Source organism: Mercurialis annua, linkage group LG7, assembly GCF_937616625.2.
Source record: "Mercurialis annua linkage group LG7, ddMerAnnu1.2, whole genome shotgun sequence".
NCBI lineage: Eukaryota > Viridiplantae > Streptophyta > Magnoliopsida > Malpighiales > Euphorbiaceae > Mercurialis > Mercurialis annua.
Window position 1 is genome coordinate 37,633,196 of NC_065576.1, and position 15,171 is coordinate 37,648,366.

The 15,171-nt window shown below is 32.4% G+C and overlaps 2 protein-coding genes and 1 long non-coding RNA gene across 4 annotated transcripts in view; 1 reads left to right on the top strand and 2 right to left on the bottom strand.

Moving 5' to 3' along the window:
* The window catches only part of LOC126654540 (sm-like protein LSM5), a 38,953-nt gene extending 34,046 nt beyond the window's left edge, over positions 1-4,907 (top strand). The window contains exons 2-5 of the mRNA XM_050348434.2: positions 3,295-3,357; positions 3,451-3,574; positions 4,235-4,307; positions 4,644-4,907. Coding sequence (XP_050204391.1) covers positions 3,324-3,357; positions 3,451-3,574; positions 4,235-4,307; positions 4,644-4,676 — 264 coding nt within the window. The 5' untranslated portion in view covers positions 3,295-3,323 and the 3' untranslated portion in view covers positions 4,677-4,907. The remainder of the gene's footprint in view (positions 1-3,294; positions 3,358-3,450; positions 3,575-4,234; positions 4,308-4,643) is intronic.
* A 1,401-nt stretch (positions 4,908-6,308) lies between these two features.
* LOC126654537 (3-ketoacyl CoA thiolase 1, peroxisomal-like) lies at positions 6,309-10,556 on the bottom strand. Of its 2 annotated transcripts, none has more exons than XM_050348432.2 (14): positions 10,395-10,556; positions 9,770-9,846; positions 9,593-9,677; positions 9,340-9,466; positions 9,074-9,172; positions 8,925-8,992; positions 8,731-8,838; positions 8,570-8,647; positions 8,355-8,487; positions 8,170-8,266; positions 7,391-7,514; positions 7,181-7,289; positions 6,858-6,941; positions 6,309-6,685 (listed from the first exon to the last, which is right to left on the bottom strand). In XM_050348432.2, the coding sequence occupies exons 1-14, from the start codon at positions 10,494-10,496 to the stop codon at positions 6,576-6,578; spliced, it is 1,401 nt and encodes a 466-aa protein (XP_050204389.1). In that variant the 5' UTR covers positions 10,497-10,556; the 3' UTR covers positions 6,309-6,575. The 2 variants fall into 2 exon arrangements, with proteins under 2 accessions (XP_050204389.1, XP_055959648.1); XM_056103673.1 differs by lacking the exon at positions 10,395-10,556 and adding an exon at positions 10,029-10,067.
* Positions 10,557-13,676: 3,120 nt separating this feature from the next.
* On the bottom strand, positions 13,677-14,524 carry LOC126657563 (uncharacterized). Its single transcript, XR_007633370.2, has 2 exons — positions 14,174-14,524; positions 13,677-13,884 (listed from the first exon to the last, which is right to left on the bottom strand). It is a non-coding gene; the product is annotated as an uncharacterized LOC126657563 (long non-coding RNA).
* Between the last annotated feature and the right edge of the window lie 647 nt (positions 14,525-15,171).

Genomic DNA, 15,171 nt, shown 5'->3' on the forward strand with positions numbered 1-15,171 from the left:
CGGTTCTTTCCTACAAATCACCATTTGAACTTCTCCATTCAACACCGCCTTCTTTTTCCCACCTTCGTGTGTTTGGGTGTTTAGCTTATGCCACCAACGTTCATCCTACACATAAATTTGATTCTCGGGCTATTCAGTCTATTTTCATCGGCTATCCAGTTGGCCAAAAAGGTTACAAATTATATAATTTATCGAGTCAAAAACTTTTTACTAGCAGAGATGTAAAATTTTATGAAAATATATTTCCATATGCTTCTAAGCAGCCAACTCCTTTATTTAGTCAACAGTCAGGCCCAATTCCTTGCCTCACCCATGCTGATCTATCTTTGGAGTCTCCTACTTCCACCATACCTTCTTCTTCATCTTCACATCCAGACACTAACACTTCATCCTCTTCTTCCTCACCATCAATCCTTCCACCGCCACCACTTCGTACTTACTCGCGTCGTCATCCACCTACCACAACTCAACTCACTCCACCATTTTCTGTACCTTCCCAGCTAACTTCAACACAATCTGAATTGCAATTGAATCCCTCTAATCCTCCTATTGTCCCCATACCCAATCCTATATCTGAACCTACGGATCTCGCATTACCCACTCTTCGTCGCTCCAGCCGTCAATCCGTTATCCCAGTCCGTTACAATGATTATACATGTAATCTTGTTAAATCTGCACAATCGTCTTCCTTGTTGCCCGGTCCAGGTAAGGGCACCAAATATCCTATGGCTCATTATCTTTCATATCATCGGTACTTACCTTATCATCAAATTTTTTTAGCTAAGCTTGAACAGGTTTGTGAGCCTCGCTCATACTCTGAGGCTGCTCTGCATCCTGAATGGAAAGCGGCCATGGATTCCGAGTTACAAGCACTTCAAGAAAATGGTACTTGGACATTAACGTGTCTTCCTGCTGGCAAAACTCCCATTGGATGTCGTTGGGTATATAAGGTGAAGCATAAAGCTGACGGTTCCGTTGAGAGATATAAAGCACGATTGGTTGCCAAGGGATTCAATCAATTAGAAGGGGTGGATTATCACGAAACGTTTTCTCCCACCGCTAAAATCATCACTGTACGCTGTTTATTGGCTTTGGCAGCAGCTCGTGGGTGGAAGTTGCATCAATTGGACGTAAACAACGCATTTCTTCATGGGGATTTGTCAGAGGAAATTTACATGTCACCTCCTCCTGGTCTCCGGCGACAGGGGGAGGACCATTTATATTGTCGACTGCATAAGTCTCTCTACGGTTTAAAACAAGCGTCACGACAGTGGTTTGAAAAGTTTTCTAATGCTATCCGATCAGCCGGGTATGTGCAATCTAAATCTGATTATTCATTATTCACAAAAAAGCATGGAAATTCCTTTACTGCACTTTTAATTTATGTTGATGATATTTTAATTACGGGAAATGATATGAAGTCTATTGATTCTATTAAACAATTCTTGCATAGTCAATTTCGCCTTAAGGATCTTGAAAACCTAAAATATTTTCTTGGTATTGAGGTATCTGCTTCTAAACATGGGATTTATATTTGTCAACGTAAGTATGCACTCGAAATCATTGAAGATACAGGTCTATTAGGAGCTGCACCGGTTGATACTCCTATGGAAAAAGGTCTAAAGCTATCTGACCAAAGTGATTTACTCAAAGATTCGGGAAAATATAGAAGGTTGATCGGTAGACTCATCTATTTAACCATCTCTCGCCCTGATATTACTTATGCCGTCCATGTATTGAGCAGATTCATGAATCAACCTAGAAAGCTTCACTGGGATGCAGCTCTAAGAATTGTGCGTTACCTCAAAAGTGCTCCCGGAAAAGGTTTGTTTTTTCCTTCAGTTAATGATTTGAGATTAACAGCGTATTGTGATTCCGATTGGGCAGGTTGTCCTTTAACTAGAAGGTCCACTACTGGTTATTGTATTTTTCTTGGGCCCTCATTGATTTCTTGGAAGTCGAAGCTCCAGAAAACGGTTTCTTTATCTTCAGCAGAAGCAGAATACCGTGCTATGACAGGGACATGTTGTGAGCTGACTTGGTTATGGCACTTGTTGAAGGACCTTAATCTATTGCTTCGTGAACCAACCTCATTATTTTGCGACAACAAAGCAGCTTTACACATTGCGGCCAACCCTGTTTTTCATGAGAGGACTAGACATATCGAGGTGGATTGTCACTATATTAGAGATAAAATTCAAGATGGATCGGTGATCACTAAGTATGTTAGCTCAACTCATCAACTTGCTGATGTGTTCACTAAGCCATTGGGGAAAGATATCTTTGTTCCAATTATACGCAAGTTGGGAGTACAAGACATCCACTCTCCAACTTGAGGGGGAGTGTTAGGAAATATATCTGTCATATTAATGTTGAGAATTCTGTATATAGCCGTTACTTTCTTTCCTTGTATTTTAGATAGCTATCACTGCCTGATTTGTAGGATCTCATTATATTCTTTTGTAATTACTCCTGTATATATAGGAGGTATTTCATATCAATAAATTCATTCAATTCAGTCATATATTTCTTTCTTCTACAATATGCAGCACTATCCCCCGCCGCACAAATTGAATTCTAACGAACACATAAGAAATGATAAGAGACAACAAACACCATCTACAGCCAAACTAAAAAGAAAAACTATCCAATCAATACAGAAACATTTTGAGACATTGTAATCCAGATCCTAAAAGAAAAATATGATAAAAACTAAGTAACAACTTTTCTTCCATATGTTATCTTTTTAAGCAAACCTCTTGCTCTTGCATATGCAACATTAATCAAGCAATCCAAGTCAAATGAACATACAATAAACCTAACAAAATAAGTAAAATAAATGCAATTCAAGACTGAAAAGATACTAGCTTTTTTCAAAATCTCTAGATTTGCAATAGTTGACTATAGTTTGACCACACACCATAGGATAAAAAACATAAAACAAAGTAAAAAAAAGAGTTAACCGTACAAAATATTTGCAAAAATATGCTCAATTTTTTCAGCTGCAAAAATACGCACAATTTTTTCTGTTGCAATGCTCCTTTGGAGATTATTGGTAGATTATTAATAGATAAAAAAACACATGTCCTTATAAAAAAAATACTTTTACAATAGCAAAAATGAGAACTTATTTTTACAAATGTTTTTAAATGAAAGCGTACGGAAGTAAATTCCTCAAAAATGAATACACTTATAGGTAGAGGGGTAGTAAAGTTGAAGCCCTAGTTAGGCAACTAACTAAAAATCAAGCCAAGCATCAGTGAACATAAACACTCGACCCTGTCTGTCGGTCACTAGTAATCTTTGCTTGTTTACACAAATTCATGGCTAACAATCCATCTCAATTACTACCTTCAGGTTCTATTTTCATCGTCATTCTTTCCAATTTGAATTAGGTCAAACCACTGATAAATTCTCTAACTTTTTAATGTTTAATTTTTGATGTTGCAGAGCTTATAGATCGGTGTATAGGCTCCAAAATATGGGTGATTATGAAGGGTGACAAGGAGCTCGTTGGCACTCTCAGAGGATTTGATGTCTATGTTAACATGGTGCTCGAAGACGTCACTGAATAGTATGTTATATTTCTCTTCTTTTTTTTTTGGAATTAGGGTTTTAATTAGGGTTTCTGTTATTGATATTTTGTAATTTAAGCCACGCATGTTTTACTTGTGGTTTGTCCATTTTTGTGGTTTCAATTCTGAACTTGTGAGTTACTTCAGTTGTTTGCTTGATATGTTAGTTCAGAAATTCCATGAAAAAAGAACTGAAATCGGTCGTAATGTACGTCCTCTATCCTCTTATGTATGTGATGCTGCTATGATATATAATGTTAACCGAGATGCATAATAGTAAGAACCTGTTATAGATTAGATAAATAGCTCAACCCTAATCGTGATACAGTTTTCTGATTTTATTAAGGTATCAAGCCGATCTTTTTAATCGACTGTGTATGAAAAATGACAAGTTGGAGCATTTTTCTTAGCAAATTAGCTGTTGAATTTAATGCCAAGAGATCTAAATAAACAATAGAGTAGGAGCTAATGATAAGATGAGTCGGATAATATATATGATGATCAACTAAAGAAGTTTACATATCTGTTACATGTTTCAAAGCACTTTTAACATCACTCGAGGATGTGCATTCAGTTATTAAAAAGAGAGCATTTTCATTTGGCTTCATTGTTGTTCTCTCCGTCTCTCTGCTTATAATCTGTTTTTGTTGAGATTACAGTGAGATAACCGCTGATGGGCGCCGTGTAACAAAGCTTGATCAGATACTACTAAACGGGAACAATATTGCCATTGTAAGTGTGTCATGCTATCAAGTCGTATAGCCATTTTGCATAACTCTTAAAAATATAACCTATTGATGAGTAAACATCACTTTATTTTCAACTACTTAATGGTGTATTATAACTCCATTGCCTTTGTCCACGGATGACGCGGTGGACAAAGTTCGTGTAAGAATGTCTTCCTTCCGAAAGTCGTGGACATTCATTAAAAGTTGGGTGCTATTACTTACTCTCACACTTGCAGGATTCCCGATCAAAATTCAAGAGGTCTCTGTTTGTTTTTCTTGTTTTAGAAGTGACTTATGAAATCAAACTCAAAAGTGTTAACTTAATTTGCTTTATGTGCAGCTGGTCCCTGGTGGTTCTCCTGATCAAGAATGAGAATGCAACAGTTCCAGATGATACCTCTGTTCAGTAGATGTATGTTTTCCTGTAGATTTAGTTGGAATTTGAACACTAGTTTTTAGTAATGACAACCAGAACACAAACCCATCTTAGATATGACAACTTTTCGCAATACTAAGATCCTGTGATTATCATCAAAACTGGCATATGTCAATTGAATTATCCAAACATTGATTCTTGATGGTGCTATGTCATGATCTTTTGCTACTGGCTTATTCATTCATGTTTCAGTTTTCTATCAGGTTGGTTTGTATATTCAACTTTTAGACTTGGCATGAAGAGCAAGCTTTGGCTAAATCACTTTGATTCAGGTTGTCAAAATGAGTTATGACACACTAACTCGATTCGCCGAACACATAAAACTATCGAATTCATGTTAAGCCTAACAGTTTTGTGTTGTAAACTTATCAACCCGTTTCTGGCATGAAATAAATGGACTGTGTTACCGATTGACTTTGTTACCGATTGACTTGCCAATCCGTTTATTAATTATACTACTTCTAAAAGTCTACAAATAAAAGAGTTAATGATTTAATAATATATAAAAAAAGAAATCTATATATGTATTAAACTTAATTATATTAATATATAAATAAAATAATTATATTAAAATGTTATAATTTGAGTAGATTGATAATTGAAATTTAAAATTATATGTTATATATTTTAAATATTTGTACTGGTTAATGGAGTGTTTATTCGCGTCATATTGATTGTATTAATGGTGTTATCCGTTTGTCTTAATGTGTTAGTGTGCGGGTGTTATCGGTTTTATATTCCTATAAGGTTAAGGTTGACCATTTTGACCAATTAGAGTATATCAATTGTGGCCGAAGACCATATTTTTTATTAATAAAAATGTTGAAAATATAATGTATTACTATATTTAAATAATTTAATACAGCTTGAGGACATAAATATAAATATCAAGATAAAAGTATATATTATATTTTTCATAATTTTTTTTTGATAAAGCAAAAAAATGAAAAATATAGCTATTACTCCCTCTAATATATACTTTTATTTTATGAATAAAAACTTTTAAGTCCTCGTACAGCAATATTGTGGAAAGCAATAGACCTGCAATGATATAATGGTGTAAGGCTGATTCTAAGTTTCTAATTATTTCAAAAAAAAAAAAGTTTCTAATCAGTGTGTAGTCGAAGACTTTGAAAATGGAAACTATTTGAAACTACATTTTCTGGAATCGAAAAATGAAAATGGCGGTGCTAATTTTACAGCAATATTTCTAAGAATACGGATTGCCCTGATTTATTCGAGCATGTATTTGCTCGCAGCGTTGACACAGACTGCTGTAAAAGTTTTTTAGTGACTAATAACTTTCTGTAGTCAAGAACTTAAACATGAGACGGCTAAGAAGTAAAAGAAGATTTATTCTAATGACAAGTTTTTGAAGAAGGGAACCTTTAGTAGCCGTGTGTAGTTCTCGCTTACAGTTTATGGATTATTAGTTCTTTATGCAAATTCGGAACTCTGTATGTGATCGAGTTAGTTCGATTGATGAATCTGTTGCTCTCTTAATCATATTATTACCCTTTAACGAGTTGATTCAATCATTAAAAGTGATTATTCAAGGCAAACGTTCAATGAAAAAAATGAAACTTCTCAATTTCCATTCATGCCAAAAATATTGGGTTTTATTTCTCTATATACGGGTTTTTATTATCAATCGCTAAAATCTCACTCTTTTACAACTAAATTGCAATCAAAGTTTTTGATAAATTCACTCTTGCAAACATAAGTTATAGCTGATCCGTTTACTTGTCAACTTGCAGTCCACATAAGATGGCTAGCTGTGTTTACTGCCATTTAGAGCTATGCATAAATGATTTTGATGAAGATGACAATAAATTTCTAGAGAGCATCCCTTGATAAGAGGTCGCTACTACCAACTGCTCGAGCATTGCATAGCTCATCGACACAATCTCCTCTCTCAAAAACTGCTGCAGCTCCCATACCCGTACCTGTAGTTATGTTCAACGGTTGAGATTGCTAGTAATAATATTCTCGTATTGCAAACTCGCCTAAAATTATCCTATGTGGTTCAACTAATTATAACAATATCCTCATGCCCTTACTAGATTTAGCCACCTATGAGTGTGTGGGAGAGAAAGAGAGATAGGAAGAGAGAAAAACCTATGCACATCGAGATAACTCCGAAGCGACAGTCCTTCCCTCTGCGCTTCATTTCATGCAAAAGAGTAGCAACACAACGGGCACCTGTGCACCAACAGCAGCAAGATTTGAGCTAATGACTAACTGATAAATTTATCAGGGTATAATTCTCAAGTTACAAACTACATCAATGGGCTGTTCCTGTATTTAAAATTGGTTATAGTATTATGCATACGCATAGTATAGAAAAAACATGTTTGCAAGGCATGCTATGCATGGTACATTGAGCAACAACCTTAAGTAGATCAAACCATCGATTTTATTAGAGATGTCGTTATAAATACCTGTGGCACCCAAAGGATGACCAAGAGCAATTGCGCCTCCATTGACATTTACTTGTTCTGGATCAAGCTCCAATTTCTTACAACAGTAAACATACTGGGATGCAAATGCCTGAACAAAGAACAGCATGTTTCTTACCTCGAATTGTTACATTATAGTTTTACAAAAAAGTACAAACATCAAACTACAAACCAATAATTTATTTCCACTACCTCATTAATTTCAAACAGGTCAATGTTACCAAGTTCTAGTCCAGCAGCTTTTACTGCAGCTGGGATTGCAACGGCTGGGCCAATTCCCATCAGAGCAGGATCTACGCCAACAGCAGCAAAACTCCTACAGCAGAAGCAAATAATTTACAGATCCATGCGTGCACATTTCTTTACTAACCGAAAATTCTTTTCCCCTTTTTTCTTCTCGAAAGCAAGTAATATCATTTGTCAATTCTGAACTATCTTCCCTTGTGTCGTTCCCTTTTTCCGCATGCTATTTTGTTTTAAAATCTTACGTTTTATAAAACTTCCCTAAGAAGTTTCTGGTGGAGAGTATAATACATTTAAAAAAAGCAACACTGCCATGAAAAGCATCTGTCAACACAAGTCTAAACATTTCAAGTCAAACAGTTTTCTTAAGCAATTGCATTTGGATACAAGTAATAAAGTTGCCACAATTTTCTGGCAGGACTTGCTTGTGTTTGGTTGTTTATTTGAAATCTGGCACCGTTCAAACAATTTTTTTAAAGTTAATTGCCGTCGAATTTCGATATGATATCAGATAAATCCTTGTATGATTTTTCTCCATAATTTGACACAATTTATGTGTTGATCCTCTAGTTTTATCTTTCCTTTCATCTCAGACCTCTTTAGAATATCTAGTAAGTATCCTAACTAGTGATGAAAAGGGATAGGGTATTCAATGTTTATTAGAAGCATGGAGAGATATTTTTGACATTTCAACACGGGAACTATTCCTCCGTACAGAAGATAAGTACCTGAACACACCAAGAATTGGAAGACCCTTCTGCACAGCTACACTTCTTTTTGTAAGAAGAACTGCGCCAGCACCATCACTCAGTTGGCTAGAGTTACCTAAGATAACACAAGAGCGAAGCGAGATGTCAATTGCATAATTTTAAGGAGCAAAAGTATTGAGCGGCTAATATGGCTATTTAAATACCAGCAGTTGTGGCCCCATCCTTTTTAAATGCAGGCTTTAGCTTGGAAAGATCTGCAATGTTCGACTGTGGTCGAATTCCATCATCCACTGAAATTATGACAGACTTCTCTTCACCAGTTTTTGGGTCCACAATCTATGAACAACAATCGTCAGACAGAAAAAACAAAAAGTTGAAGATTATTAAATCTCATAAGTTTTCAATTCTTCTCACATACCTTTGTAGAAATTGGGATGATTTCATCTTTGAATTTGCCAGATGATGTTGCAGCGGCCGCTTTCCTATGAGAATCAACCTTTATGAAGATAAGGTGTCAAAACATTTACTCCTTAAATCTGCATATCACTATAAAAATGGTTCATAATTTCATAAACTTACAGCAGCCAGGTCTTGCTCTAGCCGTGTAACACCATAACGCTGTGCAACATTTTCAGAAGTGATGCCCATGGGAAGAAGACAATCACGGGCTTGTGCAAAGCTATCCGCCTGCAATATACCATTCACAAATTACCACGTCCATCAGATGTATATATATTTTAAAAAGAGATAGATAGAAGCGGATTTGAGATTACTCTTGGATTAACAGGGGGAACAGGCTGAATGTTATCCAAAGTCATGCACTCCAACCCAGCCCCAATGCCTAATGTTGGTAAAGATATAAAAATAATTCAGCTCAAAGATGGGGGTCGCTTGTAAAAAATAGACACAAAAACACTCTTACCGATATCATAAAACCCTGCTTTGATGGAACCAGCAACATCAGCAACTGCCTGCAGACCAGACGAGCATTGTCTGTTGACTGTTCTGATGGGCACCGTTTCTGGTTGCAACATATGAGGCATTTACAAATTAGAAAGCTAAATACTTCTATAAATAGTCCTAAATTTTCTGATCAGCCTTAGATAAAGTATCTTCAGTTTTCAACACAGAAAACCACTACTATAAATTGTTAGTATAACTCATGCTATAGAGTGTATGAGATTGTACCAGGGAAACCAGCATAAAAAGCAGCCATCCTGCACTCGGTTGCCCTTTGTGATCCAGGAGCTAGAACTGTACCAACAACTATGTCCCCTACCTCACTCGGATTTACATTGGTTTTCTCTATCAGTGCCTAGATTTGAGATTATTCGTCAGCTAAATCGGTAATGCTAAATCATGAAAGTCATGAAACTTCACCATTTTTTATCATGATTCTAACAAGCTGATATTCATTCACATCAATTCAAAGACATCTAACCTTCAAAACTTCACCAAGTAAGTCATCAGGATGCGTATCCTTGAAACCACCCCTCTTAGCTTTGCAAATGGCAGTACGGTAAGCTCTGGTTTACATCACACAAGTTCAATGAAGCAATGGAATACGAAATATGCAACAATCACTATCAGAAACTAGTACAAACAATATCAAACTTACGCTACAATCACGATATCATCATCGAAAGCAGCTGTACGTTGATATGCAGCACTGTCCCCAGCCGCACAAATTGAAGTCTAACAAATATATGAGAAATAATCAGAGACAACAAACACCATTTACACCCAAACTAAAATGACAAACTATCTAATCAATAAAGATGAAACATTTTGAAACATTGTAATCCAGATCCTAAAAGAAAAATATGATAAAAACTCAGTAACAACTTTTCTTCCATATGTTATCTTTTTAAGCTAACCTCTTGCTCTTGCATATGCAACATTAATCAAGCTATCCAAGTCAAATGAACATACAATAAACCTAACAAAATAAGTAAAATAAATGCAATTCAAGACTGAAAAGATACTAGCTTTTTTCAAAATCTCTAGATTTACAATAGTTGACTATAGTTTGACCATAAACCATAGGATAAAAAACATAAAACAAAGTAAAAAAGAGAGTTAACTGTACAAAATAACACATACCTGAGTGAAAAAAGGAACATGATTAACTCAAATATATATAAAAAAAAAAAACAAACTTAAATATTCTGATCCACTTAATATAATCTGAAACATATGCTATAATGAATCAAAAGAAATAATTTTTGCTGATAGAAACTAACAGAGAGACAAAGAGACTGATGGGTCTGAGACAGAGAGGTAGAAGATGAAGTGGGTTGCAAATGACTAAGAAGAACTCTCTGTCTGTTCATTGCTTTCTCCATTTTTAAGTCCCTTTGTAAGAAAAAACTGGTGTATTATTTTGGGTCAATGAGAGAGAGGGAGTATATATAACTATATAAGCATAAAAATATCAAATAAATTAGAAGGTGGACCGTGTACCCCATTATTACCAACTTGAACAAGTCCTACTAGCCACCGGTAGTGATAGTTTCTTTCATAACTTTAATGCAAAAGAAAGTCCACGTTTTCCACAGCATTTTGAGATTTTCTTGCTTCTTCACCATTTTTGGCTCCATCTCTAACACCATTCATTACAATTTTTATATTATTATCATTGGTTTCATATTATTTTAAAGACTTACTCACTCAAAAGCTCCCCACATTTTTTTTTATAAATTGTATCCTGACATAAGAAAATTCTCTCAGAACTTCCCCACCTTTAAATTATTTTTCAATTTGTATCTCAAAATATTAAATTGATCTATTTTCACATAAAAAAATCAATTAAAATAATCTTTTATTTTTAATCTATATTCTAATTAAACACTAATATTATTCAAATTATTCAAATAACTTTATAAAATCAAAACGAAAAAAAATTTCAATTTAGGGTACAATTAAAAAAAAAAATCTAAAGATGGGAAAATTTTGAAAGTATTTTCCTACGTCAGGGTGCAATTAAAATGGAATTTAAAGGTGGGAGGGTTTTGAGAGATTTTTCCAACGTCAGGGTGTAATTGAAAACAAATTTAAAGGTGGAGGGTTTTTGAGTAATTATACCCATTTTAAATAACCCCGCTTATAATTAGAATAGGTCTATCTTTGCTAAAAAAAAGTTGCACATAAATTTAAACTGTATTTATGTATTTATTCAAAAAAAAAATTACTAACATTTATTAGTATTAGTGCAGAAAGAAATTGAGAAAATCACAAAAATATTAATATTTAAATAAAAATAATCAAAATACACATCAATCTAATAATTTACATTGATATTAAAAAAAGATAAAAGTTTACATATTCTAAACAAACCACAAAATAGGAGACACATGGCACACACAAAGCAACAAAAGAAAGATAAAAAACGTGTCATAACTGGTCAAAAACGCGTATGACATGCGTTAGAATCGCATCTGACACGCGCATGTCAGCGAGTCTCAACATATCAAAATAATTTAAACATGTATCAGCTATCTATCTGTTATGTATCTGAAATGTGTCACTGATTCATTTTCTCATATTTTTAAAAATAAAAATAAATAAATAAAATATATATGTGTGTATACACATACGTTATTTTATGTACTATTTATGTGTATATGTATAATATATTTTAAATTCAAAAATATATGTATCACATGCTTTAAAAATGCATAAATTACGTTATAAAAAAGTATATATATTATATGTTATGTATTAAAAATATATGTATCTATCATATATAAATTATAGGGTTAATTTCTAAAAAAATCACGAACTTTACACGAAGTTTCATTTTAATCATGACCTTTAAAAGTTGCCATTTAAAGGCACGAACTTTCATTTTGTTTCAAATCTATCATTTCAGTGTATTTTTGTTGACTAAATTCTTCAATAAACTATTAATGAAAGACCCAAATTATAAATCGACATTAAATCTTAACATTATCTTTTAGTTAGAGTATATAGGATTAGGAATTTTTTGTTCGATAAAATACACCGAATTTTACTTTGGCGATAGATTTGAAACAAAATGAAAGTTCGTGCCTTTAAATGACAACTTTTAAAGTTCATGATTAAAATGAAACTTTGTGTAAAGTTCGTGATTTTTTTAGGAATTAACCCTAAATTATATATATATATATATATATATATATATATATAAATTGCTTCTAATATGTATTCGATATATGTATTTAAAAAAATGTCTTCCTATTAAATATATGATGCTTGCTCCGTCTTCTTATTTTTCCATATTGCACGAGGTTTTGCTTTTTAGCTCAATTTATTGTTTATATTTATAATGTATAATACGATGTATCGGCCATATATTTACAGTGTATTGCAAGATATAGATGATACATCGGTAATGTATTAAAATTTTAATATTAATTTTTCTCCTCCATATTTATGATGTATCGATGGTATATTTATGATGTATCGGTAATATATTACGATGCATCAATAATATCTCGGTCATTTTAAAATTTATTTCGTTAAAATAATCCAAAAAAAATTAAACATGTATCATTTATGTATCTACTATGTATCATCTCTATATCACTAATACACACATGTATCGATCATTTTGAAATTTTTTTTGTTGAAAATAATCATTCGGAGTTGGAGATGGATTCTAAAAATTGTAATCAATGCTGTATCTACGAAATTCATTTCGTTGAAATAATAATAAAAGTATCTACATTATATTAATGGTGTATTCTATGATGTGTCGATTATTTATGTACAATGTATAGGTGGTGTATATATATACGATGTATACATCATGAATGTATCTAATATCTATAATGTATACACAATAAATTAAACCAATAATTATATAATGCTTCCACTAAATTTATCTCCAGTTTAAGTTAATCTCAAAAACAGTCTAGATATGTCTCAAAACAACAGTAGCCGACATGAAATATATTAAAAATTCAAAATATAAAAACAAATTTACAATTTTTGTTTTGCATAAAATCAAATTTTAAAAATTGTTTAATTACATCTCGAAAACATATCGCATACATCTCAGATATATTTTAGATACATCTCTGAAACAGTTAAGGATAAATTTCAAAAATAGCCTAGATACAGTAATAAGCAGTCTCACTCATCGATTCCAAGTCGATGATCATCATAGTGATATAAATCACTCTGAAAGCATTTTTTAATCTCCTTTTTCTGAACCTTATCAAAATCATAATATGATAATGTTATCTATAATGTATCATGGTGTATGTATACTAAGTCAATGTTGTATCTACAATGTATGGTTGATGTATCCAATATATATATATATATGTGATACATACACATAAAAACTAAACTAATAACAATATAATTCATTCATTACTAAATACAATAAAACCTCTCTTATTATAATATATGGGCAAAGATAAAATTTGATTGTGGACGAACATTGACATTCAATTTGATACTCTAAAAACACATTAAAAAAAAAAGAATCACAAGCCATTAAATGTGGATGTTATATAATTGTAGAATAACACTAAAAATATAGAAAAAAATTTGAATCAATTATAGTTTGCTTGTACTTGTAAATTACAGTCTGTCTTTTAAGTTTTTGCCATTGAGCTATTATGAAAGGGACTCAAATATTCATCAATAATAGTGTCATTTCACCTACATACCCACCAAGATATGTAAGTATAAGCATAGTTTCATCAACTATTAATTCATTTTTCGATCTTCCCGCAAAGGGCCCTGCAATAGAATAAATAATATCAACCCAAGTCTCACAAAGTTCAATTTTGCAGAAGTTTGTACATTCAGTGACACCATTCAAAATGTCAAGCTATTCTTTTAAAAAATAGGTCAAGCCACTTAAAATTAAAAATTCTCAATTTAATTTATAACAATCAGATGCTGACATAGTTGAAACCCATAGAAATGGAAGCAAACGCCATCCAAAAATTAGGTCAAAACTATAAATCAAAACATATAAATGGATAAAAAGTGAGAAAAATGTGTTAATAAAAACTAAGGCCTTTACCTGAAGATGGAAATGCAAGAGATGAAGAAGATAAACCAAAAAGTACCAAATCCCTTCTGAGAAACCCAATCAAGGAACTTGGTTTCGAAGAAGAACATGAACATTTTTTTTCTGCACCTGTATACTTTTTAGCACCGCCACTGTCGTCTCTACCATCTCCACCACTGCCGCCTCCACCGCTGATTGATGATAATAACAAACTCACAGGTTCAATAAAACAGGTATAATTTTAACTTTTAAGTTGAAGTTTTGTGGAGCGGAGAAATAATGGAAGAAAACACGTTGGAAATAAAAATGGGTATAAAATATAATAATTTTGTCAAATAGGTTATTTAATGTGAAACCATCTGATAGAAGAAAAAAGTTTCCAGTTTGTTAGCATTTGGGTAAACAATGACCACATTCTTAATTATTCTTTAATTTTCTCAAAGAAGTTTCAACTATAGGATACATGCTTTTCTTCTAGAGGCTTCAAATTTAAATAAAAATATAACATATAATACACTTTCTAATAAAAAAATGTATCTTCTGAAAAAAAAATGTATAAATAAATCATTTATAAAATAATAATAATTTAATGTCAAAATATCATAATATTTAATTTTTTATAATACTATATTCTAACCAATTCTAATATTTGAGCAAGCCTTGATTTAATGATATTGATTTTTTTCCTACATTTGTTATTTTTTATTTACATATGTTATTACTCTTTTTTCCAGTTTACTTCAAATAGATTAGAATCGTTTGTTCTGCATATAAAATTTAAATATAAAAGCAATTTTTTTATTAAAAAATCTTGAGTTGAACCTTTTTTGCAAAAAGAATATAAAAGATGAAAAATATATTACTTATATTTTTAAAGAATAAAAAAGTTTGAATAAGAACATTTTTATTTAAACACGTAAAAAATTATTTAAAATTCAAATAATTTCTTTGTATTTAAAGGGGAAATGTTTAGAGAAAAGTCTGTAAATCAAAACCATTGTAAGATCTTT